Raw genomic sequence first — 25,213 nt, 5'->3', positions numbered from 1 at the left:
TTTCAAGCTCAACTCCCCCGCACGCACATGCAACTGAGTCTGGGCTACTCTGTGCGTAGGCGATGTTTAGCATATTTTGTATTGAATATCGCTTAAAGCACTCCTGCGTAATCCTTCCTTTTGCTGTTGTTCGGCTTCCTTTCTCCTGTACTGTCACTGTTGGCGAGGACTCTGGGCGTAGGGCGATTCATCTCCGGAGGAGCGCCGTTCGCGAAAAGTACCAACTTCTCGCGACAGGGTTTTCGTTCCATGTTCGAGGAGTGTCATCCGAGTCGAACTTCCCGAGTCACTGACTCTCTGGGCCTGGTGTTCTTGGTGATCGGAGTCCCAGGTCCCAACACGCCTATGATCGCTTCGATCGTCCACGCATCCAGATCAAGGAGCTCGAAATCAAGATCCGTGCTGAGACCACCGTAAGTGGTCTTCGCAAACTCCACCGGCTGGTGACCGAGCCTGGATCGTCTCTGGTTCGAGAGCCAGCTAGTGAGTCGGTCGAGAGGCTGCCTGGCCCGCCGGCCACCTTGGCAACAGCTTGACTTGACACTACATCGCTATATCTTTTATTAAGTTGGGGAGTCTATCAATTACTTCGTAGGATTGGGATCCGTTGTTCGATGGTCAGAGGAGGCTCCTCGATGGATGGTTCGAGTCCGCAGGATTCGTTCGAGAGTGAAAATGACCGATGTCGTCGACTCATCAGATGTCTCCCGATGTAGATCCGACATTTCCCGCAGTCTGCGTGACTCGCGTATCGACTCCGTGATGACTCGCTGTCGGATCCTTTTTTTATTGCCTCGCGAAGTGACGACGCATTAATACGAGGTAATATTTCAGTATGCCACGCATCGGAGTACGAGTTGAAGTGGCACCTTAGCACGAGACAACTTCCTTCCGGCTCCTCGTGTCGTCGCACCTTCTTACTCGGATCGGATGCGAGCGCTCTTCCGATTCCGCTCCCTCCGGCGCAGTTGTCCGCTTCCTCCAGCATTCATTCATTCGTTCGTTCGTTCATTTGGTCGCCGTGGTTTGTCTCTAGCTTTTGTGTCGCTCGTCAGACGTCGGCTCGCGGGCAGGGGGAGGAAACATCCGCGCGTTGAAGCTTTCCTCCCGGCATCAGGTTTTTTTGAGGGACAAAAATTTCAACCAATTCGTCGCCCTCCAAGGAATCTCATGACCGAAATCCCCCACGGCATTCGCGCGAAAAAAGGGTTATCATTTGTGGTTGCTCCCCGAGCGCTCCGATTCACTCGTGGAGCGATGCGGTCGGTCGTTGTCATCAGGGCATTTCCCGATGCTCGTGCCTTCGTGGAGGCGGATGTGTCAAAATATGTTCCGTTGTCTTTCCTCCTCCTTTCGTCGTCGTCTTTTTCGTCGCAATCATGCTCTCGGCTGTCGTCGTTGTTGGTGTTGCTGTCGCCGGTGTCGCTCATTCGATCCGTCGGAACAGAATCCGATAGGAGCTTGTTATCGTTTTGGAACTGGGGAAGATGTCTGTTGGATTCGACACGGTTTGTTCAACTGTCTGCCGACGAATTAAGGAATTTCCCCATCGAGGGAAGGAGGGAGCGAGCGAGACGACGACTTGTGTGACAACGACTCGTAAGCGGCGGCATCTGAACTAACGCATTGCCCGGTTGCGAAGCTTGCTCTCATTCGTTATCGGAGCTCGTTTTCGTCACCCGAAACTATTGTTTTGCACGCATCGTCCGAACCATTGATATTTCATCGCGATCGAGCATCAACGCCCTCGTTTTCGGCCCCGTGACTGATCCCGACTCGCGGCGCGGCGAATCCAACACCGCTCACTTCAATTAAATCACAGTCCATTCAATTAACAGCGCGAGATCCGGCCCTGGTCCCGACGCAGTCGTCTGGCGCTCTGGGAGTCAGCGGGGATCCATCGGCGTAAGAACTAAACACTTCGGAAGTCATCGAGATTCGAGGAGGGGAGAAATTCCCGGCCAGCCATCCTCTGTAATTTTGCCGCTTTTAAAGAGGAGGGACGAACCTCTCATCTATATAATGATGACGCTCTGAGCGCCGGGAGGATCAGGAGCTCTCGGCTTGATTTGATCCTACGTAAATAAAGGGGTTTGACGAGACGTCTTCTCGCTCGTCATCCGGCACATTGGCACGGGACGAAGAAGAACAAAGCCACCCGCAGTGCCAACCAACAAGCGGGAAGGCTTAGCACGTTCATCTCGCTTCGTTCACTATTTACCAAAGGTCGTCGGCAAATTAGCTAACTCAGTTAGAGCCGAGCGAGAGAGAAAGAGCGAGGGAGCTTTTCTTATCGAGACGCAGCCGGGCTATTGGCTTGCCTTCGAGGGGGTGATATGATTTGACTGACCCTCCGCTGGCTGGCTGGCTCGCTAGCCAGTCAGTCTGCCCACCGCCCCCCTCCGGGAGGCAGGGAGCGAGCAATCGGAGAAGACCGGGTTAGCCGGGGGGGGGGTAGAGGCTGTCTCGGGGGGAGAAGGGGGAGGAGAAGCAAACAGAGATGATGGATCTCCATCTTCGTGACCCTTTGGCCACGGGCAAAGGCTGTGTGTAAGAATGTGAGTTTATGTGTGTGGGGGTGGGTGGGTCGATCAGTCCGTCCACGCGCCCGCCCGCCTGCCCGTCCGTCCGTCGAGAAGTGGGGAGGTGAGCAGACTGGCAGGCAGGCAACCTGCAGCTGTGCGTTTCCCATATCATCTTGGTGTTTCTTGCATTTTGAAGAGCACCGGTAGTGGAAGCGGTTGCGAGCTCCTTCTCGATCTTGGTGCCGTAGTCACCATGAGCTCGGCCGCAGCTTCGGTTTGGACACGTCCCTCGGCCATCGAGCTCGGGTCGCTCGTAAACCGAGTTCAGACATCAAGCGAACGAGATTTCCGCTTGGCTCTCTCCAGAAAGACCCAGTCAGTCACTCGGGACATTCGGTGACCGAAATAGAATTCCAATGGCGCGCCAGGGTATCCGAGCGATAATGAATTGAAGAGGACATAGCTCCATCCGCTTGCTTTTAGATCTCGACTTCAGAATAGTCTTTCCGTGGATCCGAGCTCACTCAAATGTCTCCTGAGCTTTTCTCTAAGATCCAGCTCTGAAATGCGTCCGATAATAGCGGTATTCCGGAGCGGCGCATTACGGCTGGGAAATCTTTGGGATCATTGGTACAGCCCGCTCGATCCAACACAATGGCGATGGATCCGGATTGACTGCAACTGCATTCATTCCGTGACTTTCATGAGACAGCTTTGATATATGCTCCGGTACTTGTCGTCGACCAGTGAACAACAGGGTCCATTAATATTATGCGCTTGGTTTCACCAGGAGTGGAGGCGACATCAATTAGGTTACGATTGGTGATGCTTTATCGTTGTAATCGTCGTCATCGTCATCATCACCGACGTCATCATCGTCGTCTCCGTCACGGACAAGAAAAGCAACAGCAGCGGCGGCGGCAGTAGCGAGCGACAGCATCAACAGCAACGACAACAACGATTACCACTGTGCAGTAGTGCTGCGACGGCTACAAGTTGAGTTATTATTCATTGTGGCTATTCATTTTTTTGTTGTTCATGACTCAGCAAACCGTAAGCAGCTCTAACAACAACAGCGATGGCAGAGGCAGCAGAATCGGCATCAACCTCGAGACGAAGAAGAAGCATGACAACGATGACAATGAAGACAAGCGAAAACACCCCAAAAAATCACCGATGGCCTTTCCCTAATGGCGACAGGGAGGCAGGCGTGAAGAGACTCTGTCATTGAGTCAATGGACGACTGCATGCGTGGAAGGCGTGGCTAGAGAACGCTCGGAGCTTTCAATGATCTCGCGAAACCGGAGTCCTGGTGGCTTCTTGCGAGAGACCGAGTGCCCTCGCAGAGTAGGTCCACCCATGCCGAGACGCAATCCTTGTTGAGATGCCTTGTCGACACAAATCGGTCCGTCTGAAGACTGCTCAACCCAGGACGGTCGAGAGAGGCCGAAACTTTTGTACTCGACTAACAGTCTCGTTCTTGATTTCGCGGTTCGCGGCGGGAATCCGCGGAATAGATGAAGGGCGTTCTGTTCTCACTTCCATGAGGACTCTCACGCGAGAGGTAGAATCGGAACCGTGGATCTGACAGAGGTAAGGCCGCTCTTCCGCATCAATCTCTCCGCAACTCTTCTTCTCCTTGTTGTTGGAGAGTTGATATCAGTTGCAAAAAGCGAGAAAAGCGGGAGCCATCGATTCGAACCGTTGCGACAGAAGATGCCGATAGGCTGATGGCGTCTGACACAGGCTTTGATTGCCAAACAAAAAACAAATCCCGCCAAAGGCCCAGTGAGTTTTCTCAAAGGAAGCCACGAAGCCACACGAACAAACGAATTCGCAAATCATGCCAAATAGAATGCACACGTACTGTGAAAGAACATTTAAAAAGGCAGCGCGCGCGCTCGCTCGGGAACGAATCAAGCGCGGCAAGCGACGCGCTCGGGGAAGAAAACCCCAGAAATGAACGGGGCAATGGGCGAGAAAGAGTTGACGATAAACAAATTCCGAACCCTTTGTGTCATTTTTTTGTGTCGACGGCCTCGTTTTTGATGAAGTCACTCGGGCAGAAATGTCAACAAAGGACTTCGGAGCTCGGCACCGTTTGTTGCCGGCCTTAGTCACGACTGGGCGCTTGGTGTTTAGGTTCCGCGATGGGTGCCGGGAAGAGATGGGGGGGACTGAGTGGGGAGCGTCCTACGGGCGCAGCCGATGCTCCAAGGGGGAGGGGGTGGGGGGAAACCCCTAGAAGGAGCGACAGAACGCAGTCACATTTTGGAACGAAATCATAGACGGGAATAAGAGAAAAAAACAATGCCCAGGTTTATTAGAAAAAGAAACAACGAGCCTCGAGAAGTATTGCGGAAGATTGCTCGGAGGAGCGAGAGACGTCGCCGAGGAAACAAAGCCTCGGGCTAGGCACGCGTCGAACCCGCGAAATTACTTGCATCATTACTGTAAGTGGCGCTTTGGAAAAAATATTTCTCAAGGGCAGCGCGGACAAGGAAAGCACCGAGTGGCGACATATAGGCGATGCATAAAAAACCCAACAAAACAGATGCCAATTTGAGACTTTGTCGGTTCAATCGGAGACGACATCCTGAAGGCAATAGCCGGGCTTGTCCGGTGGTGGGCGGAGGTCGTCGAGCGAATCGGGCTTGGCTGGCGCTCAGATTGCTCGCTCCGATCCCCAATCTCGTTGCATTTTTTCCCTTCCATACTCCAAGACGTGTCGTCGAACGAGAGTAATTAGAAAAAAATATCGCGTCGAGAGCCCGCAGGAAATTAAATCGTTAATTCTGTCGGAGAGTCTCTTGTGGTCGCTAAACTCGACTCGCTCCAGCGATTGGATTCGGGATTGCGCATGGCTTCATTCTTGATATGAGCGCAAGGTTCGAAAGGAAAAAGTCTGGGGAACGCCAATCACGCTTTTTCAATCGTCGAGCTTACGATTCCAAGCGTGTCATTCTCGTCCCCGACTTGGTGGCTCCGCCTGATCTCCATGGAGTTCTCCCGATCCCGATTTCTAAGAAAACCGTAGTCCCAAATTTTTCGAACCTTTCATCACAGAACGTTCCGTTCGAGAACGCACGCAGATCAGGGAATAAGACATCCTGGAAGCACCGCCTGGAGGAGCATCGGATGAATCTCATTTCAGGGGGCAATCGTTGTTGCTCTTGGCGGCGTTTCCCATCTGCGTCGCCCGAAAGTGACTTCAGGTTTTTTCTTTGCGTGTGCTATCTGTGATCGAGCGGAGTTCGCTTCATTAAGCGTCAGAGACGAATGCCAGTTAAATGATCAAATGAGAGAAAACACATTGCTCTTCGTATGCTCTGTATTGGCAGCTAGCAGACTAGTCTGAAATTAATTGCTGCCACAGTTCCAACAAAAAATAGCGAAAACCGTCTGATGGATGCGTTCTGCGATCCTGCACACAAAAAAGCACGAGAGAATGAACTGGGTTCAGACTTGATTCGATCGGGGAGGGGAGAACCGCGCGACCTGACCCGCCAGCCTGCCGGCCGGCCGGCCTGAGCCATAGGGAGTCGAACTCCCCATGGGTGACTGTGTTGCATATGGACACATTCGGAGATTTCACGCGTACCGGACCCTGACCAGCGTGCTGACGCTGTCGACTTCATCGAAGTCGATCCGTACTCGGATTCGCAATCGGTCGGCTCTCGGCGCTGACTTGGGAATTTTTCCCGCGAACGCCAAGACGACTATCGCAACAAAGGGCGCAGGAATTCGCTCCTTTCGGAGGCGAGGCCTCGCTAACGAGAACACCGCCAATGATTGCGGGGGCGGTAAGGGTTCTCGTCGAATCTTCTTTCTTTCCGTGGGTCGTTCCGCTCCGGGTTACTATGCATTGTTACGGAGTAGGTCGTCAAACTCGAAGGCGGCGTCGCGTCGTAGTCATCGTAGCCACACGAAGTTCAGGCCGAGAACGAAGCTTAATCTCGCCCTTCCGCAGATTTTGTGACGGCGATAAAGCGGTTTGTGGAGCGGCGCCCACTGGTAGCAGTCGTCTGTCATTTTCGAAAGAGGAACGAACGCCGAAATTCTAATTTTGGCTTCCTGCTCTCTGGCAGCGCTTTTTATCGGGGTCGGCCGCGCGCGTCAAAAAGTTGTCACCTCGTTTCAGTGGAATTGAGGGACAGCGACGAGAATCACGACAAAATAGATTCAACCGCCTCTGTTCGACACTGATAATGAGGATCCTCGGGCCGTCATCGAGGTCCACGGCGCTCGCCAGCTCGCCTCTCCGAGTAGGAAGCTCCATCGCCGATGCTGACGACTGCGATGATTCCGCGCGAAATTCTAAGGAAATATCGATCGGAATTCTGGTGCGGTTTCGAAACAGTCAGCATGGACATCTGGGCGAGTTTGGGGAACACCAAACGCTCCTTTTCGAAAAAGATTTCAATGCTCGCCACCCGATTGAATTGAGCTTATAGTGAGATAAAAGAGCACCAGCTCCCGTATCTGCCTCGTGTCCCATGTCGTAGGGTTCAAATGTATTCTGCCAGGGTCGGTCCTTCGGTCGTCGTTTGTGATCTTGTAGTCGGGGCCAGGATCGGTCCTGTCCATGTATGGATGGGGAGAAGACAGCGAGTTGTGTGCGTCGCAAATGAAGTGTTAACATTAAAAAATCCATCTCCACCGACCCCTCCCTTCTACTTCGTCAGCAGCAGCATCATCATCATCACTTGTACCCTCCATTGCTCCTCCTCGGTCATTGTGGCGGCCCGTTCTACCCTCCTAATGGCCTAACCCTTCTTTCTTTGTCTCTTGTCCCTCGCCCAGTGATAATATGCGCGATACGAGAGGAGAAGATAAGCGTTGTAAGACATATATTCATCCGTTCATTCACTTTTTCTTCATTCAATCACAATCTCGTGTTCCTCAGTTTCAGAGCGAGAGTCCGCTGGAATCAATCGTCTTTTATCTCTTTACGGCCGAGTCGAGCTGCGAGCCCGCCGAACGGGGAGGACCACTGGTGCGCGAGAATCTCTAAAAATATTGAGACGATCTAAAGCGTTTTGTTCTAATCATCCCCGGAGTGGCCGAGCTGCAGCAAGCCGCTCGGGAGTTTTTGCATTGCAGTCTGCATGGCGGAGCAAAAGTCCGACGCCGATAGAGAGGTCTGGACGCTAGGAACTAGGGAAAAAAGGCTCGTCTGGACCCAGAATAGGGATAGACAAGGCCCTGATAGGCGTGGGGTTGGTTTCCTCTAATGAGTGAGCAATGGCTCCGCGAGGGGCAAGGGTACCTATTGAGAGGTAGGCCGACCAATAGCGACGGCTTCGGAATTCGATGTGCTCCAAGGTTTTCTCGAGGAAGATCGTACGATGGTATACGCGAGTCAAAGAATCTATTCGTTCCGCCGTCGTAGGTCGCGTCGAGACAAATCAGAAGTCCCTCACTACTACTGATACTATCATGAACGATTTTTTTCGGATCGTTAAAAGACAATGGCTATTACGGAGGGTCGCAGAGGTCTCCCTGTAAGGCATGCATCAGAGACTAGTCCGTATATACCGATCGTGAATCCCGATCGACCCTTGACTAGGTGTTTGGCGACGATACCCTGTCACCGGATCTAAGAACTGGTCCGGGCTCTCTAGGAATTCTCCATCATTCGGGAGCGGAGGATATCGATAAAAGAGACTAAGGAGTGTGAAATCGTTCCCCCTGACGATAACCTATTATTATCGTTAACCTCACGAGAAATGGAACTCGTCTCATCGATGCCATTCGAGCAGCCAGCGCAGAATTTCGTGTTGTCAGAAAGTTGCGTTCGTTCAGAGAAATTGAAGAGATTTGCAGGATCGGGTGAGGGCCCGAGAGATCATCAGTGAATAGAGTGCATATTCATATCAGCTTCCTGGCCACTGTGACGCCAGGAAGCTTCCGAAGGAAAGGTACGTGATTTCAAGAGTGATATTCAGCTCTTACGAATTGCTCGCGGTCGCATCAGCTGTCGGGTCGTTGTTGTGGCACTCCATGCCAGTGATCAGTGCCGTTGAAGAAGTGAAAGTGAGCGTGGAAAAAGGTCGTGCTGTCAGCCAGTCCGATCCAGCCCGGTCAGTAAGTGCCGTGAGTTGATGCTCGAAGAAGCAGGGGACCCGCGTGGGGTCTGCCTCCCTGCGATGGCTCAGACGTGTCGGATGGTAACAGCATAGGGCTACAGCTGCTGCTGCTGCAGTAGCAGCGTACGACTCGAACGGAGGCCCGAACGAATTGAATGAGCGGGCTGGTGCAACTGCGGAAACAGAAGCCGCGGCCACTGCAGAAGTCAGAGCATTCGAGGAGTGTACAGCCGAACCGTGGCATGTTGCTGCGGTTCTTGATGTAGTCCATGTAGAACAACAACAATAACAACAACAGGAGGCGGAAGAGAGACAACAAGAGGCGGCAGAGCATGGTGAGTGTAGCCGCACACCGTCGATGGGGCGTGCGGGTGTTGGCGATGCAGTTGGAGCTGTTGTCGTTACGGTTGCTGCTGTTATTGTTGTTGCTGCCGATGCTAAATTCGCTGCTACTAGCACAGCCGACACCGGGGAAGAGAGCGAGAGTGCAGTCGACGATGATGACGAGTTACAACAGGGGGACAACGAAGCTAGCTTTGGGGAGCTTTGGCCAATGAGGGGGCCCTTCTGGCCCTGGGGAGGATTGATCGTCCCACGCACCGCCCGGGCCCCCGCTGAGTAAAATGCAGAAGACTTGGAATGCTTACCCAACGGGAGCGAATTGAAACCTAGGTGGACATCGCTTAAGTACGTACCTGCAAGGCAAATAGGAATATAATTAGCAATGCAGAGGTGCGAGTGCTCGCCTCTGGCGGACACCGAGGCGAGCGTGATTTTCTTCCTGAGCGCTACTTCCAGAGCTCTCAAGTTCGGGAAGATGTCCAGCTGCTATCGAATTTGAGAGAGGGCAATTAATCCGAGATCGTACACAAACTCCTTTCTCATCTTCGCCCCTGTGGCAGGGCACGCTCCCGCGCCGAAGCTGTCTTGCTTGTTCTCTCCGCTCGCATTGATTCATAGCGGTGAAATGCCGTTTCCAACAGAATCAGAAAGAGAAGAAATAAATCTCAACATCTGGCCAGTCGGTTCCTGCCCCGTCTCCTCCACTTCCCCGTCGATGGTTTCCCGACTGTCTTGACACACGTTCCGACACAGGCTGGTAAGAAAGCGCGCAACGCTCTTGAGGGAACGAACGGCGCGGCGGCTGGCCGGCCGACGCGCTCGCCCGCTAGCTAGCTTACCCGCTCGAGGAGGGGGCAAAGGGTGTAAGGAGGGGGAAGGCCTTCGGTGCCTCTTTTGTGTGTGACAAATGGCTTCCGATTCAATATGCTGCTGCTACTGCTGCCGCTTCTCTCCTTTCATCTTACTCCTCTTGACTGACTTGGTACCGCTCGCTCGGATTCGAACTCAACTCAACTGGGTGAAGGGATTGACGGACGTACGGACCGTGTATTATGGAGAGTAAAAGACGATCGGGAGCTGCTCGAGAAAGTGTTCCGCTTCCCCTATCCTCGCTCCTGCCAAAGTCCGAGCATATTTGAAATGGCAACATACGCGCAGCACTCATTCCTAACAAACGACAATCTGATAGTCAATATTCGGCAGCTAGCGGGCAAACACACGGATGGAAGGGGAAATTCTCCGACTATATGGCCGAGACGCTCACTACTCGAATTCCTGATAGAATTTTCCATCCCAATTATTTCCGTACAGGAAAGGGACCCGCATCTCCGGAAGAAAAAAGGCTCCCGGATGGTTTCAAATCTCCCAATTGAATTTCTTTCAGATCCGTAGCCTCCCTGTGAAAGTGGAGGAAGACGGGAAGCAGGGAGCAACATCGGGAACAAACAGATTCGAGAGGATGCGAGAGGGATGGTTCTGCAACTTCAAGGCATCAATTTGACGACTACGGTGAGTTCGAACAATCATTTATATTGAGGACAGACGAGGATAGTCGAAGCGGTGGATTGCGGAGTTGAAGAAGGGAAATAGTCGATTTGTCATCTGGCTTTTGAAGAGAAATCAGAGTTCGACCCTCGACTGGTTGCGGGTCGGATCCGCCCGCTGATGTTCCCTCCCAGAAAACAAGCTCAGCTGTCAGATCAATAAGTGTTGGAGTTCATGGCTTTCAACTCGGGAATATCGACATGGATCTACCAATCTATCGACGCGGAGTTTATCAGAAATCTCGAGATGAGGGCCATATAAATAAGGTTCATAATGCTCGATGGGCATCTCTTCCTCTATGGCGGGGCGGGGGCAGAAGTCGAACAACAATCCCGAGGAGGGCAAAACTATCATTATCGTTCAGCGGAACCAAATCAAATGGTTCCTTTTAATGCCACGAAGATGTCGATGGAGAATAATCGCTTATAGCGAGTCGAGCATACAATCATCCTCGGTGGTCTCGCTCCGGGGGAAAAGCATCCGTACAAATGCTGTGGATGGGAGTTTATAGCCACCGTCTGAGTGAGGCTGTCGATTTTTATAGGTCGACCATAATCAAGAGCTCCGAAACTCCGGGCTCCCGATGATCCCGTCTCGTCTCCGGTAAGTTCTCCCGGTAAACTTTCTGTCTTCTGAACTTCGTTCGGTCAACAATTTCGGCGATTCCTCAAGAAACCTTGTGAGTTCAGGGAATACAGCCCCTCGGATTTGGACAATGGTATTGCCCTGAACTCGAAGGCTTGGTCCTGGCTTTTGGCAGCTTCGCCCACTGATGAGCTCAATCCTACGGAGCCGCTGCCACCCCTGTTTTGCATATGTATGTCACGGTGACGGTGGTGTGTTTATCTCTTGTATATACTCCGCAGATTGCGATAATGGTGATGAGCATGCTACACAATAAGAGGAAACACTCGGTCGGTCTGCAAGTCACTCCTTCCAAACTCCCTCACTCACCCTTAACTCGGTCTAAAAAGCAAGCCGTCGAGCGCAAATTGCATGCAAAGCGTTGTTTGGAGGAGGATGGGGAGGAGGTAGCGGCAATTGGCGAATCGAGGGGTAAGCCAAAGTGGTAAGCTCCAACAGAGGAGGGGAAGACCGGAGAGGAGGACATGCTGGAGCGGTGAGCAGTCGCGTCGGAAAGGGGGGGGGGTAGGAATCAGTGCGTCTGGGTATTGTTATCGGAGCTGGCAATAGTTTAAAACTTCCATTTGGCCTTTCGAGAGCCACGAGACTACGGATTTCTCTCCGTCTCATCGTTCCCTGATTCGTCGTCTATGTTGGCTATCGGTCTCTTCCTGCTCAGTCAGTCAGTCACACACTCACTCACTCACCGCCGCTCGGTCTGTCTATCTGAGGATTACCGGTGCGAGAGCAAAAAACCCACCCCATGGGGACATCGCGGCGGCGGCGGCAGCGGCGGTGCCACCACCACCAGCGACCAAATACAATTACAGATTACAATGATCTTCTCTCGGTTCGGAGGGAATGAACGAAAGAAGACGACGAAACCCAAGAAGCGAAATGAACAACGCGTGGAGTTCACTTCGTTTGTCGAATTCGTGACCTCAACAACGTTAACGATTGAGCTAAAAAATCGGTGACTCTCTGGAAAAATCGCTCGCTCCCGGCCGATTCGGAAACGACTGACTGAGAGCGAAGTAGGGAGAAGACTCGAGTACGTAACGAACTTCCAGTTCACTCGAGTGTATCGGTAGAGGTCTTGATGGAGGCATTTGTGATCATGCTCATCAAGCTGAAGGCTAGCTCCATCACCCGGTCTCTCAAGTTGTAGAGCCAAATGTTCTCCAGGACAGCGAGCAGATAATGCCGACTCATTGTAGCCACTCCTTTTGTGGACCAAGTTCGCTGCTCCTGCTGCAGCACCACGGAACCGTAACGGTGGTATGACTTCTTCGTCCGACCGTCGCGTCAGCGCGCTCATTCCCGGCTCTGTCCTCGAGTCCTTCTCTCCGAGTCAGCCTGTGGGGTGACCGATCCGATTGCTCCGTATTGGTTTGTAGTTATTGTCAAGTTGGTAAGAACTTGAACAAGAACAACAATCAGAGATTCGGCGTCGTGGACAACAATGCAGCAACAAGGGCGAAGCGGAGAAGAAAAATGATAACAACCGCCGGAATGATGCGGCTCATAAGCTGTCGGACTGTAGTTGTTTGGTTCGGCTTGAGCTATCTTTGTGCTCACCGTCTGTCTCCATGGTCTCTTTTCCATCGGCTCCTCCAGTTGCCAGTCATTCACTAAGTCGAGCAGGCGACGGGGCATTAGTTTTCCTCGTTCTTTTTCATACCGAGCCGCGCCATATGGTGCGCTGACGGCAGCTTCCCTCGACGGCTGCCCTCTAGCTTGTTTCCGCTTCCCCTTGCTTTTTTCGTTCATTGGTTTGTTCACTTCAAGTTGTAGCTTATTAATAAAGTTGCTGCAACATCGAACCACTTACCGCGACTCAAACCAGCGCGTCCTGCTCGAGTGAGCGGGGAAAGACCACCAGACAGACGAGCCCATAGACCATCCGCATAGTGCACGACGGCCGTGGGGACACAACCACAGCACGGTCGTCCGACAAGCCTGCCGTCGGTTCCCATTCACTTTGCGCCAACTCCCAATGACGCCAACTTTCTCATTTACCCTTCGAAAACAAGCTCTGGCAGCGAGTGACAGCGACCGGGAGCCGAACGGGCATTTGTCATCGGCAAACGGGAGCAAAACCCGCCGCAACAACGACTGCAGCAGTGCCAAATATGAAATGTTAGCGGTTAGCCAATAACAAATCACTACCGCAGAGCTGTAGTAGAGTCTCGCCGGCGTTTAGCCGCCAGAAGAGTCCAATGCCCCGATCTCTGACCGTGACCGCCGCCTCCTCCGGCAGGAGTTACAACGTCGCGCGACGGAGGCTTCTTGACATGGATCATCTCTTCGCTCATCGCCGGAACGCGAACAATTACATTCCTAGTGAGAAGCATCGTTCGGCGTTCCCCACCACTCGTACGACACAGAGTACTTGAATTTGGAGCACAGTCGCTCTCGTATCGTTATTTTATGGCTTCGTCGCGTCGTATCGCACTGCGTTCGTGTTGACACTCGATTGAAATTTAATATCTCCTTCTCGCCGCCGGATCGCTCCTCCTCTCCCTCTCTCGCGCACGAACTTAGTTTTCGCATTCGCTGAGCTCGTGAGCGCGATCCTCGTTTGAGGGGAATTCCGTCTCTCCGGGGCTCATTCATCAGCCGATTGAATTAACTGAATCAGCGAGGCACGGATTCGATATCGAGGAAATCAACGCAAAACGCTTCCGCTCGGAGACGTTGCTCTCAAATGCGACGTCGTTTTCTCATTGCGTCTGAATTTCGGAGTCCCTTGATGTCGCAGCCTCTTCATCCGGAGGCATCAGAGGTCGCAGGCTGGAAGAAAAGTCTCCCGGCCGCCCGGAAGCTCTCACGGTCAATGGGGCCGATCTACAGCTGGAGGGCCGAACACACAGATCCGAGAGCAAACAAATGGACCAACAAATCCAAGGACGGACCAACACCCCAAGGGTTGGGGTTACGCTTGCGGCTGTCATAATGTTTGTGTAGCTCTCCTCGTCGGGGAATGAGTGAGCGGTGTCTCCTCTCTCGTCGCCGGTCAGGGAGTGGAGTTCTTCTTGTTCTCCTGATTGAATATGCATCGAGAGGAGAGCTGCAAACCGAGCAGACGGAAAGTGCCCGCTCATTCGCCTAATAGAATCACTAGCAGCAATCGAGGGCCCGGAGGCTTTGACACACACATCAATACCACATCGAGCCGCTCGCATACAATACCCGACACGCAAACAGCATGCTGCTGCTGCCGCCGACTTGAATCCATCCGTCTTTTCGTCTGCACTATATATATGAATGCAAACGAGTACGGAAACTCACATAAACGCTGTTCACCAAGACGATGAAGAAGGCGATCACCGTTCACTCCGAAAGAGAGGCAAAAGGGGGGCTCCGGGAGATTCTGAGCAAGTACTCTGTCACCGTCACACAGACGGAGCGACAGAGAGGCAAAAGATGGTCAAAACGAAGCTAATTGTATTTAGCAGAGCGCCGCCTCCTCGTTCGTTCTGTTGTGCTCCAGCTCGCATTCTCCTTTTCTTCGTCTGCGGCAGCACGCTCCGCACCGAGAGATGGAGGGGAGCGAGCGTCGAGAGGAAAAGCACCGGGAAAAGCTGTAAATAATGGTCCGATTCATCACTCCGTTGAACGGGCTATCCAACAGCAACTCGCCGATCCCGTGAAGAACTAAAACAAATTCAAAACATTCCCTCCGTTGTCTTGCCATCACCTCACGCTCCCCCGGCCGCCTCCTTTCCCCCCTCCCCCTCCTCCCTCTCTGCCATCGGACGGTCCAAGTGGCGCTTTACCGTTCGAGCGCGGTCTCGTTTCCCCCTTTGCATCAGCATTAGATGCCGGGAGCAAGTTGTAACGAGTTAGTCCGGATGAGGTTCGGCTTGTTTGATTAGGAAACGACATCCGCGTCCAGAGCTTGTCGGGCAACTAGGTAACCAGTGGCTCTAATTTCAGATGGTTCATAACCGGAAACAAACACCGCGAATGACCATAACGACCGGCCGACAGGCGCACGACGAACGATTGATGCCACTCATTCAGTGAGTCGGCAGTCAGCGTCACCATCAAAAAGCGAAGCGGGACGATTACTTCCGATCGTTTGCATCTCTACCCCATTCTCCTGCTCGCCATTTTTTCTTGTTCATTCTCTGCGACCCTGCTCCGCCTGCGAAGAGTTGCTGACCCCGCAGATGGGGCGAACGGGTTCGCAACCCTACCTGCGCGACCAGGGGTCTTTTGACATCAACAATAAGGAGAACCACTGCCGCGGGCTAAATGACGCGCATGACTTTTATGAGAACGACCGCAAACAAAATTGATGTCAAACAACAACAACAACAACAACGCGCTCCACGAGTGTCGAGAATCGTGACACCGAGCCCCGCGTCAGCGCTCGTCCGCGCGAGCTCCGGGTCCCACTTTTCTCTAGATTCGATTCAATCAGACGCTCAGGCCCTCTAGATTCCGCGACACAACGTGTTGACGTCAAGGACTTTACTTTGCCCTGACTACGAGTCCATGGACTAATGTCAGACTACTGGTGCTCAAAGGTTCCGTAAAAACCATTCCGGATGCTTATTGCACCGATATTGTGGGCTTTGTTCAGGCGGAATCACTTGAGCCGTATCCTGGAGACAGACGCCTTAGTTCGGAATCTCTCATTGAGCCTGGGGGAGCTCCCTCTCCGGCGGGTCGATGACAAAAAGTTGTGGCACAAAACCTGAAGCCATAGATAAGTCAATTCGCGTTTTTATGCATTTTTTTGTCTTTCCACCGACACTATCGGACACCTTGATAACGGACAAGGAGTACATCCACAGGAAGCTTTCATTTAGAAGTCCTGCAGCTCGACGCTTGAATCGGGTGCCCGATGGAACGTTGTTCAGGGAGACCCCATCGCTAACTCGTACACAATCTAGTGTGCCTCGGCCCTGAGTTTCTTCCCCTATGCTTCAACGTCTCTCTGCCGTCTGTCGGATAGGGAAATCGAATCGTAACAACAGGCCTGAACAAAAGTCGAACCATACGCGGAGGTTCGACGAATAGCGGGGCAGACTACTTCAAGCAAAATAGACAAATTGCTCTTCAGGTCGAACTGCTCTCCTCATCGCTGTTGTCATCGGTAGCAGTGGCAACTAGGGAATGCTACCGGGCAGGAGTGAGCGGGCCATTGGGCGAGTGTATTTATTTTTCCCCTCAAAATTGAATGCTTGCTTCCGTCCGTCAAGTCAGGAGAAGCAAAAAGAGGCCACAGGAGAGCAGACGAGGAACGAACGAACGACGAAGAATAAACGTGGTTTATCAGTAGCAAGCCGCCGACGACGAGTGCGAGCCTGGCGCCGACTCCAAGAAACATCACGAGCGCTAGGAAAAATAGCTCCAGGTGGAGTAGGAAAAGAAGAAGCCAGAGGTAAGAAAAAGAAGAAATCTTTTTTAGATGCCTCGACCCTACGATTCCGACTGGTCGTAGGGAGGGCTGAGTAGCAAACGATCGTCGTCGTCATCGTCGGAACCATGGTCGTCTCTCGGGGGCTACTACTCCAAGTTCGACGCTTTCAAGAAGGAGGAGGAGGAGCAGCGGAGAGGACAAAAACCGACCGCGGACGGAGCTCGAGACCGTTGGCAAAATATTTCTTTAAAAGATTTCTACTCCCGACGGATTGCAGTGATTCAATCCGCGCTCCGTATTTTCGAATCCTTTGCAATGTCTCACTTTCCAGCAAATGTTTTCCCCGCGTGATCTGCATTCAAATCACGGCTCCATCTGAAGACTTCGAACAGATCGTACTACTGACTGCGGACTTACCAGACTGGAGCGTTTGTTAGACGTCTCGCGGACTCTGGCCAACCAACCACTCAGCGCTTCAGTCAGTCAGTCGGTCGGTCGCTAAGGCCCTCTGTCTGTCCGGCTGGTTTGCTGACTGGCTGGCTGGCGGGCGAGCGGGCGGAACCCCTCATCCAGCACAAAGCAACTCTGACACGCCAAAAGACAATTCTCAAACCGCTGAACTGGAACTGGCTTTGGAGACAATTCGAATATCTCGATTCCCACTCTGATACTCTCTCTATATATCTGATCCGAGGCCGGGACTCAGTGGCTCGCTTCTTTTTCGAACTCTCACTTCGGAGTTTCCGCTCTCAATATTCCCTTATCGGATGGCCACGCAGTCTCTAAACAGAAACAAAAGAGGAGGCCACTGGATGCTTTTGGTATTTGTCCCCGCATCTGTCTCGTCCTCTCTGTCTCTCTGCATGGTGAGAGGGGACTCCGGACATTTAGTGATTGGCTTCACGCGTACCAAAACACGCAATTCGATGTTGGAAGTCTCCATCGAGTCCGATTGGTCTCGCTTTAGCGGGATGCGATGCATCCGAGGGATTATTGCGCGAATTCGATTTCGCCACGTAGTGTCCTCTCGAATCAACCGAAGAAAACGTGGGCCCTCAAGCCGCCTCACTCTGATTCAGATACTGCAAGTCTGTAGTCGCTCCAGCTCTCAGATCCGTCAGCGTGGTCCGGCCACCGCACTCCCCGCAAACCCCTCCCCTCTGCCTCCATTCCTCGAACGTGTAGTACACACCCCACAATGGAGGAGTCTTCTCTGTCTATTTATTCATATTTTGTGCAGTGGGAGAGCGAGTGAGTGCCAAATTGACGCCCTGTCAAAGAAAGGCATATCGATCCCAGTCTCTTCGTTGTGCTGCTACGGGTGATAATGCCGCTCGGGCTTGCAGCGGCAGCACGAGTTGCGGGGCTTCAGCCCTCGCCGGCCACGACCGGCCGGCCGGATAGGCGGGCTGACAGGAGACTCCATTCGCCTGCCTGTCCGCTGTATTCAAAACAGCGGAGGTGTCGACGGCGATCCAAACTCTCGCGTTCGGATCGACTGGACCCACTTGAAAACGGCGGAAAGTTTACTTGAAAACCGCTGTTCGCTCCCCGACAATCTTTTCGCTCTGACACTCGCCGTCGTCGGGGCTACTTGAAAAGCACTCGGGTCAGTTGTCCGCGCACTTTCTCCATCATACATCGTGCGTTGGAAATGTGGACGGGCTGAAGACATTTCGATGGCCTCTTGACAACCATACGGGGTTTACGACGGCAACGCTAATGGTTCCCAACGAGGATCGGATTCAAGTTCAGCTCCACAGAGCTCAGCCGGAGGAGTCCGACCGCAGAGCCTGACCGATGTAAGGTCGACTCGAGCCCAAACCCAATCGCATTCTTACGAGTGAGCAGCGATTGCGGGTTAAGTATGCGCACCCTAATGCACGGGACGCGGACTCGTGCTCTTTCTCGGCTCGGTGCTCGTCTCACGACGTTGCCAAGGAAACTTCAAAACATTGAGAACATTTAACTTCACTCTCCGACCCGAACTAGCGTCTCGGCATAAGACCTCGACAAAGAATTCCGAATGTAGGTTCGCATGGCTCCGCATACTGTATCGAGATAGATAAATTCTTTGGTACTGTCGCGGACGACGCCGACGATTATTGGGGAAAGATGATCGGCATCGCTTACATCGGGCATCTTGAGCGCTCAATACGAAATTATCGCTCCTTCGGTTGCTGTCGTCGCCGTAGGATCCCGTGCCGACACCGAACGAATGCCTTTATACAAAAACTAACGGTGTTTCATGGAACGTCGTAACGCTTCGTAGAGTTCAAGCTGGTGATTCAGAGCGCCGGGTTTTGAGACCAGCTGCAACAGGCCTCAATCAAGCGTGCGCGTAGGTATCACATAGAACTTCAATGACGGAATGAACAAGCGGGCGGACGAATGCTCGAGTACCGAACGACAGCAACAGCGAAGTTGAATGCATATTTCATCATGTTACAAGTCGACTAGCATTGTTCCCCGGGCCACTAGGTCAGCGAGCTTGGTAGCTTTTGTCTGATGATTTGCCTCGCGCGCCGATATCCATCGTGCATTCTGCATCGCTCCGCACCGACCGTACTATTGTTCGTCCGAATGCGCACGGGTATAAGCCCTCGAAATTGTTGAACAAACCCAGGGTCAACCCGATTCGCTGTTGCTCTGATCCCGTGTCTGACGACGGAGCCAGGAACTGCTCCAAAGCAAGATTTTGAGCGGAGTAAGGTGTTCACTTGTTTCGCTGCGTAGGTGGAGTCGAATGGGATTCCACCGTTGGGCAGGACATTCCTTCGGATTTTTCACTCGTTCTGAACGGATCGACCAACCGATCGGACCGTGCCGACTCGAACCACAGATCAGCGAGCCGACCAAATCGAGAAGAGTGTCCATTCCACCCGAAGGCACCTGCCAAAGGTCATTAATAACGGAATCAGCTGACAGTCGGCTACTACCTGGACCAGCTAGTTTGGAAACCAGAGCACCAGCGGCTGCTGTTGCGGCGGCGGCGGAGACTGAATTAACTCCGAATTCGGCACACCCCGATTTCACCCACACTTTTCCTCTCGAGCAAGTCTTTTCACCTCTTTTGGAATGCGAGACATGCCTTTCTTTTTTCACCCCTTTAATCCTCCTCTCCCCAACTTCGCCCATCTAACCTCGATCTTGTTCCTCCATTAGCCGCTGTCGGAACGCGAATTGAGAGAGACAGCGAAAGTAGATAGACACTCCCGGTAGATGAAGAGAGCCACCAGCGACTGATGAACGCCGTCGCGATGAGGAATCGGTGAAATATTTGTTGTGACACCGGTGAAAATCTCAAGTGAAACGAGGGCGCTCTTTCTCTTCAACTAACTCGTTGAATATCTCCACTTTCACGCTGTTAGTCATTAGGCGCGTTGTTTTAGAGCTCCGAACTCCGGGGTTGAGAGAAACGGGGTCTGAATTCTCGTGCACCTCAGGGACGATACACTCTCTCACTCGATCAGCTCCGAGGATCGGGCCCGTGTCTCTCCCCGCGGGCTCAAGCGTGTAACTTTTAAAAGATCAACCGAATGGTCAAGTGAACACTGGTCAGTGTTTCGGGCAGTTTGCATTCGTTCGCATTAGTGGCGAACCATTGAACGCGTGGCCATATTGAGAGAAATTTGCCAAATTCGTTTTCAGCGAGTTCGACTCGAGATCGTTCTTTCTCTCGGCTGAGAGCACTCGACAGTCCTCTTCTTCCCCCGATCGGGGGAATGCTCCGCTTCGAAGTTGGCTCCAAGCAACTTGTCTTCTACTTGCGTCCCTCGTCGTCATCGATGTCGTCGACTATCTCGACAGCACCGGCGGCGACGGTAGCGAAAGGAAAGAAACAGCTCTATTGGCTTTCCTATTACTTTGAAGGACTTCGCCTAAACATGATCCTCCTTGAACAGCAGCAGCAGCGGTCCGTAGGCGATCCGTCAAAGCGGTTAACTCGACGCCGACCAGTTGTGATCGAGTGCAGTTATTTCGGCACGACTGGCGATGACAGCGCTAGATTACCTTGTGAAGCTTTTTCTCCTCATCCTCGTCCTGCGAGCATTGCCCATTTGCCGGAGTTTTTTCTTCCGTACAACAGACTCGTACAAGCGGCTGGACGCCTGTTCTGATGGATTTGTTGTAATAAGCCCGTCGTCGAGGTCTCTACCTAGAACCTGGTGAGCGATGAATGCGAACGTATAGTTATCGCGAAAAGAGCGGACACCGTTCGGAAAAGGGGTCACCCACAGGTATCTTCCGCATTTCTTCCTTGTTCATCGGGGGACGCGAACATGGAACGAATCGGACGGGAGAGACCAAAAGCTGAACTCGAGCCAAATCGAATCGTTACGAGCGGGGAAGCTGCCGGCCACGAAATCAAATCAGATGTCGGCCTTAGGTCTGTAAATCTCAGGTTTACCAACAAATCCGTCCTTATGCATGGTCTGGAGACCTCCTTCTCGGCCGAAGAGCGGGGAACAGCGAGCAGGGACGACGACAGCGGCCGCCGCGGTGACGAGTATGACACACAGCAGAGCGTGGGCCGGTCGATGCTATTTTGCATCTGGACACCCCAGGGAAGAAGGGCTCAAAGAAACATTCCGATACTTCAACCCGGGTCGTCCGGCTGCATTGACGACCGAACAGCCAGCCAGCGCCCAAAAGAGATCCGATAACCAATATGCGTGTGTGAGCGCGAAGTGTACGCGATCTTCTTGTGTATGAGTGCAGCGACCGGAGCGAATTCGCGGGATAGAGATATATATATGAAAGCAGGAAACCCTTCTTTTGCTCCTCTTATTTCTTGGCAGGCTGCAATTATCGTTTGATGATCTCCTGATCCGATCAAAAAACTTCTTTCCCCCTCTCTCCGTGGCCATATTCAGAGGAGGCGCTGTTGCTTCACTCGAGCGACGATTGCGACCTGCTCTCGGGTTTCTATCGAACCGATCTTTTTGTTTCTTTACCGTTCGATCTCTGAGCTGACCGTTCTGCGATTCGTCGCTCGCGATTGAGGGAGAAAACTGAAAAAACTCTGCTTGTACGAACTCACGGTGCTCCGCTGAAAATTCCGCAGCGAGTTCCGTTGACATGAGGGTTCTCTCGTGTTCTCCTTCGCCCCGCTCCCTTTCCGAACAGAGCGAAGCGAACGCGAGTTTCCTTTGGGGCCAAAACAATCTCACTGAGATTCTACGGAGCGATGAATCCTCCTGTCACCCCTTCTTCCGGAGCAGACCCTATCGCCGATGGTCGTTCATCATCGATGATTCCTTGCCTCCTGAACTCTTTCCCCTGTCGAATCTCGTCTTGACAGCGCTCCTGCCGCCTCCGACAGCAACAACCCAGACGCCACATCCGATCAACTCCCGTTCTCCTTCATGCAAAAATTCAATGCAATGAAGGAGTCCAAATTTAAGAGTGGAGTCACTCATAGTCTGAGAACAGCAGCAGTCGACGCGGCCGTTGCGCTGCGTCCCATACACCGAGCTCGCGCATCATGCATCGAGCCGCTTCGACTACCGCGGCGACTATGGGAAATGCAAAATCGGACCCGGAACAGCAAACATCCTCGGCCAAGTTTCCGTCGAGCAGTCTCTCTCGAGACGACTCAAGACATTCGTTGTCCTGTCTCGTGAAGGACAGCGATCCGACATCGCCGACGAGGACGACAAATGTTCCTGTTCCCAGGCCTCTTCATCGCACTCTCAAGCTAATGCATTCTCGGAGAGGAACGAAACAACTTTTTCTACATCGCAGGTATCAATCGCGTTCGGCAGGGTCCATCGCATCGATGTCCGGAGCCAGCGGGACCGACACTTATTTCCCCGTTAGAGATAATGAGAGGTTGCAAACGCTGCGAACAAATTCACATGTGATAAATGCTCGAACACAAAGCCATGCAGGGGTGAAGCTCTCGAGCGCATCCATGTTTCGAGCATTCCTTCAAGTCAATGAGGATCATTAGTTACTGCCGTGCTTGTTATGCATGCTTTGTAATAATTAGTCATGTGGTGAGGACCCAGACCGAATGATTGGAACAGAAGGCGATGAGCATGTTTCGCGGATTTGGGCACCCTCTCAGAATTTGTACAATCGAAAAAATCTAGATCATAATAAACCATTGACCATCAACATTTAAGATGAGGCGACTTATTTAGGAAAGATAGATGGGAAAGGAAATTCGAGGGTCAGAGGAAAAGTGAGGTGTCACCGAGAGAAGTCGCAAAATCCCGAGGGTACTCGGCATTTGTTCAACTCCTCGGTCTCTAGGCAAAATCATTGTGGCTTCTCGTGGGGAGACTGGTGATAAAGTCAGGCGGTACAGCCTACTTTTCGCCACGTATTAAAGAACTCACTTGTATGCGGATTATAGACTGGCGTTGCTGTCGCAGTGGAACCTCCTGAGCCTCGTCCTGAAGACTCCAACTTGGGGTTCTGTGCATTCATTTTCACTGAAACGGTGCAGAGTAGAACAGCCGATGAAATCACCAGAAATTCATTCAGAAATGACATCATCGGTGACGAGAAAATGGAAGCCATCGTACGATGCGCCGAAGAAAAAATCTTCTAGGGAAGCTTTACCAATAATTCATTTATCTACGATAAGGGGACCGAGATTCCCCGCAGAATCCCATCTACGACATCGACCGAAGTCTCAGCTCGTTCGCTTACGGACTCCGGAGTGCAAGAGTGCACTGCGTATTGAGCGAAGCGTGCTCAAGGCTGTGTGACGTCCATCATCTCCCGCGTCTCGCATCTACCCTTGGGAGCTCTCACCGACCGAGCGATAGTTTTCCCGCTACTCCCAAGACCTCCTACCCGCTCTCGAGGTCATGCAGGAGACGCGAGCGAACCTCGACGGCGAAGAGCGTCGCGGAGATTCTCGGTCTCCTGATTGGGGAAGTTTCCGAAAATGGTCTTTTCTCCCAAGAGTACAGGAGCCGGTGCCGCGAGTGCTCTGTAGATTGGCGATCCCGCTCGAATGTCAGCCGATTATTCAACATCCGTTTGACATTCGTTCCCCCGATTAGGAGGAATGGCCGAGAAAACATTTCCTCTTTGTCGAAATCCCTCACTGGGGAGAAAAATGTTCGGACCCTTGAGACGCGAAGCTCGGGAAACAATTTAATCAATACTCTCCGGCACAATGATCACCACCCGTTAGCTGAAACGATTGTCCACCAAGACAAGTGGTGGTGGTGACGATTGTCGAACGGGTGGCGATAAGATCGCGAACGAATAGTGAGCAAATCGCCACCAAATGGCTAACGAGTGGTGGAAAAACTGACGACTCCGCGCCCAGACGCCTCGAAGGACCCCCAGCGGAGGAAGGGCAGCCGCGGCGGCGGCGGAGAAAAAATCTGACAGTCAGCAGATTGAATTAGCGTAGTAATAGACGCACAATCGGAACGATGCCGAATTCTGTTCTAATGTGGATCTATGGATCCGCGGGGGGAATCAAGCAGCCGACTAAAAGCTCAACAGATTCTCCGGCTTGATTCTCCGCTAACACCTTCGACCCCGATTAGATTTATGGCTCGATAGCCAGACATGACAGCTGAGCGGCTGCCAAGCAGATAACACTCGACCGCATACGCTCCCTGTTTGTCTCTCGGTCGTGGCTCTTCTGCTGCTCCTCGCGGATCTCACATCGTAGACACACAATTCGATGCCATCGATTCGCGGGGACAGGATTGGGGGATATTTCCCCTCGTCCAAACGATCGACCGAGCGACCGACCGGTCGAGAACGCCATGGCTTCATTGCTCGCTTGACTCTCTTTCTGGTTGTTGTCGTCGTCGTCTTCTTCTTCTTCTCAGAGACCACACCCGTCTTGCAACGTGTCTCCCCCGCTCACGTAGCCGAGATGGAGTTGAATCGGACGAATGTAAACAAAATTATAGATTTTTGCGCTTCGAGAACAGAACGAAATCTATCGGTTTTCCTCGTCGCTCTTCCCGTTTCGAAATCCCCTTCGCTGTCTTGTTCTCCTGCTCTGTCTCCCTTTGTTATTGTTGTCATGATGCCGCGAGTGATGATGACGCGGAAAGATGAGCCGAAATTGCGATGCAAAAGACAAAATCAGGGAAGTGACTCAACCATCGCCTCCGAGAAAAATCAATCGAGGGAGACTCCCTCAAATCAGTCAGTCCGAGAGATAAACCGGGACAGAGAGGTGATGACACTCGCCCGCTCAGCGATCGATGAAGACGAAAGGCGAGATCATGGTGAATTCGACTGTGATTTCGGAGTGAATCCCCCGACATTGAGCGATGCTCCACTGCGTTCCTCAAAGGGCTCGAGAATTCTTACACACCCATGGAGAGCGCGACGGCCGTATCGCACGCCGTAGCGATATTCCGGGACTAATTTCATTATTTCACCGTTTCCGTTCGTCAGTGAGCCCGAGCAAAGTGACTCGACGATCGCGACTCATCGCGTGAGAGGTTTCATAACACAGGAGCGGTCCGCCAAGCCGTGCAGTGGTCATGAATTAGCTGCTCGGGAACGGTTTCCGTGGCCGAAACCTGAGCTTCTAGTAGACTGAATTATTTTGAGATTAAACGGTTCTCGACAAGGTCCGCCGGCCGGAGACGTGTTCGGATCGACGTTCGAGGGCCCGGCGCCGAACTTCAACGTTCGGGTATCCCCATTCCTCGGTGTTGTGTCCTGCATCAGAGGACTGCCGTAGCGAGTATTCAAACGACGAACGTGCGAGTGAA

At 52.5% G+C, this 25,213-nt stretch overlaps 1 protein-coding gene across 1 annotated transcript in view; it reads right to left on the bottom strand.

The window, feature by feature from the left end:
- The window catches only part of onecut (homeobox protein onecut), a 42,795-nt gene that overhangs the window by 13,638 nt on the left and 3,944 nt on the right, over positions 1-25,213 (bottom strand). Inside the window, exons 4-5 of the mRNA XM_003737825.3 lie at positions 22,847-22,942; positions 9,262-9,309 (exon numbers count right to left, since the gene is read on the bottom strand). Coding sequence (XP_003737873.1) covers positions 9,262-9,309; positions 22,847-22,942 — 144 coding nt within the window. The remainder of the gene's footprint in view (positions 1-9,261; positions 9,310-22,846; positions 22,943-25,213) is intronic.

The sequence above is a fragment of the Galendromus occidentalis genome, unplaced genomic scaffold (assembly GCF_000255335.2).
Source record: "Galendromus occidentalis unplaced genomic scaffold, Mocc_1.1 scf7180000075612, whole genome shotgun sequence".
NCBI classification, from domain to species: domain Eukaryota; kingdom Metazoa; phylum Arthropoda; class Arachnida; order Mesostigmata; family Phytoseiidae; genus Galendromus; species Galendromus occidentalis.
The sequence above is the reverse complement of the archived record's forward strand: the minus strand, read 5'-3'. Positions and strand labels throughout refer to the sequence as shown.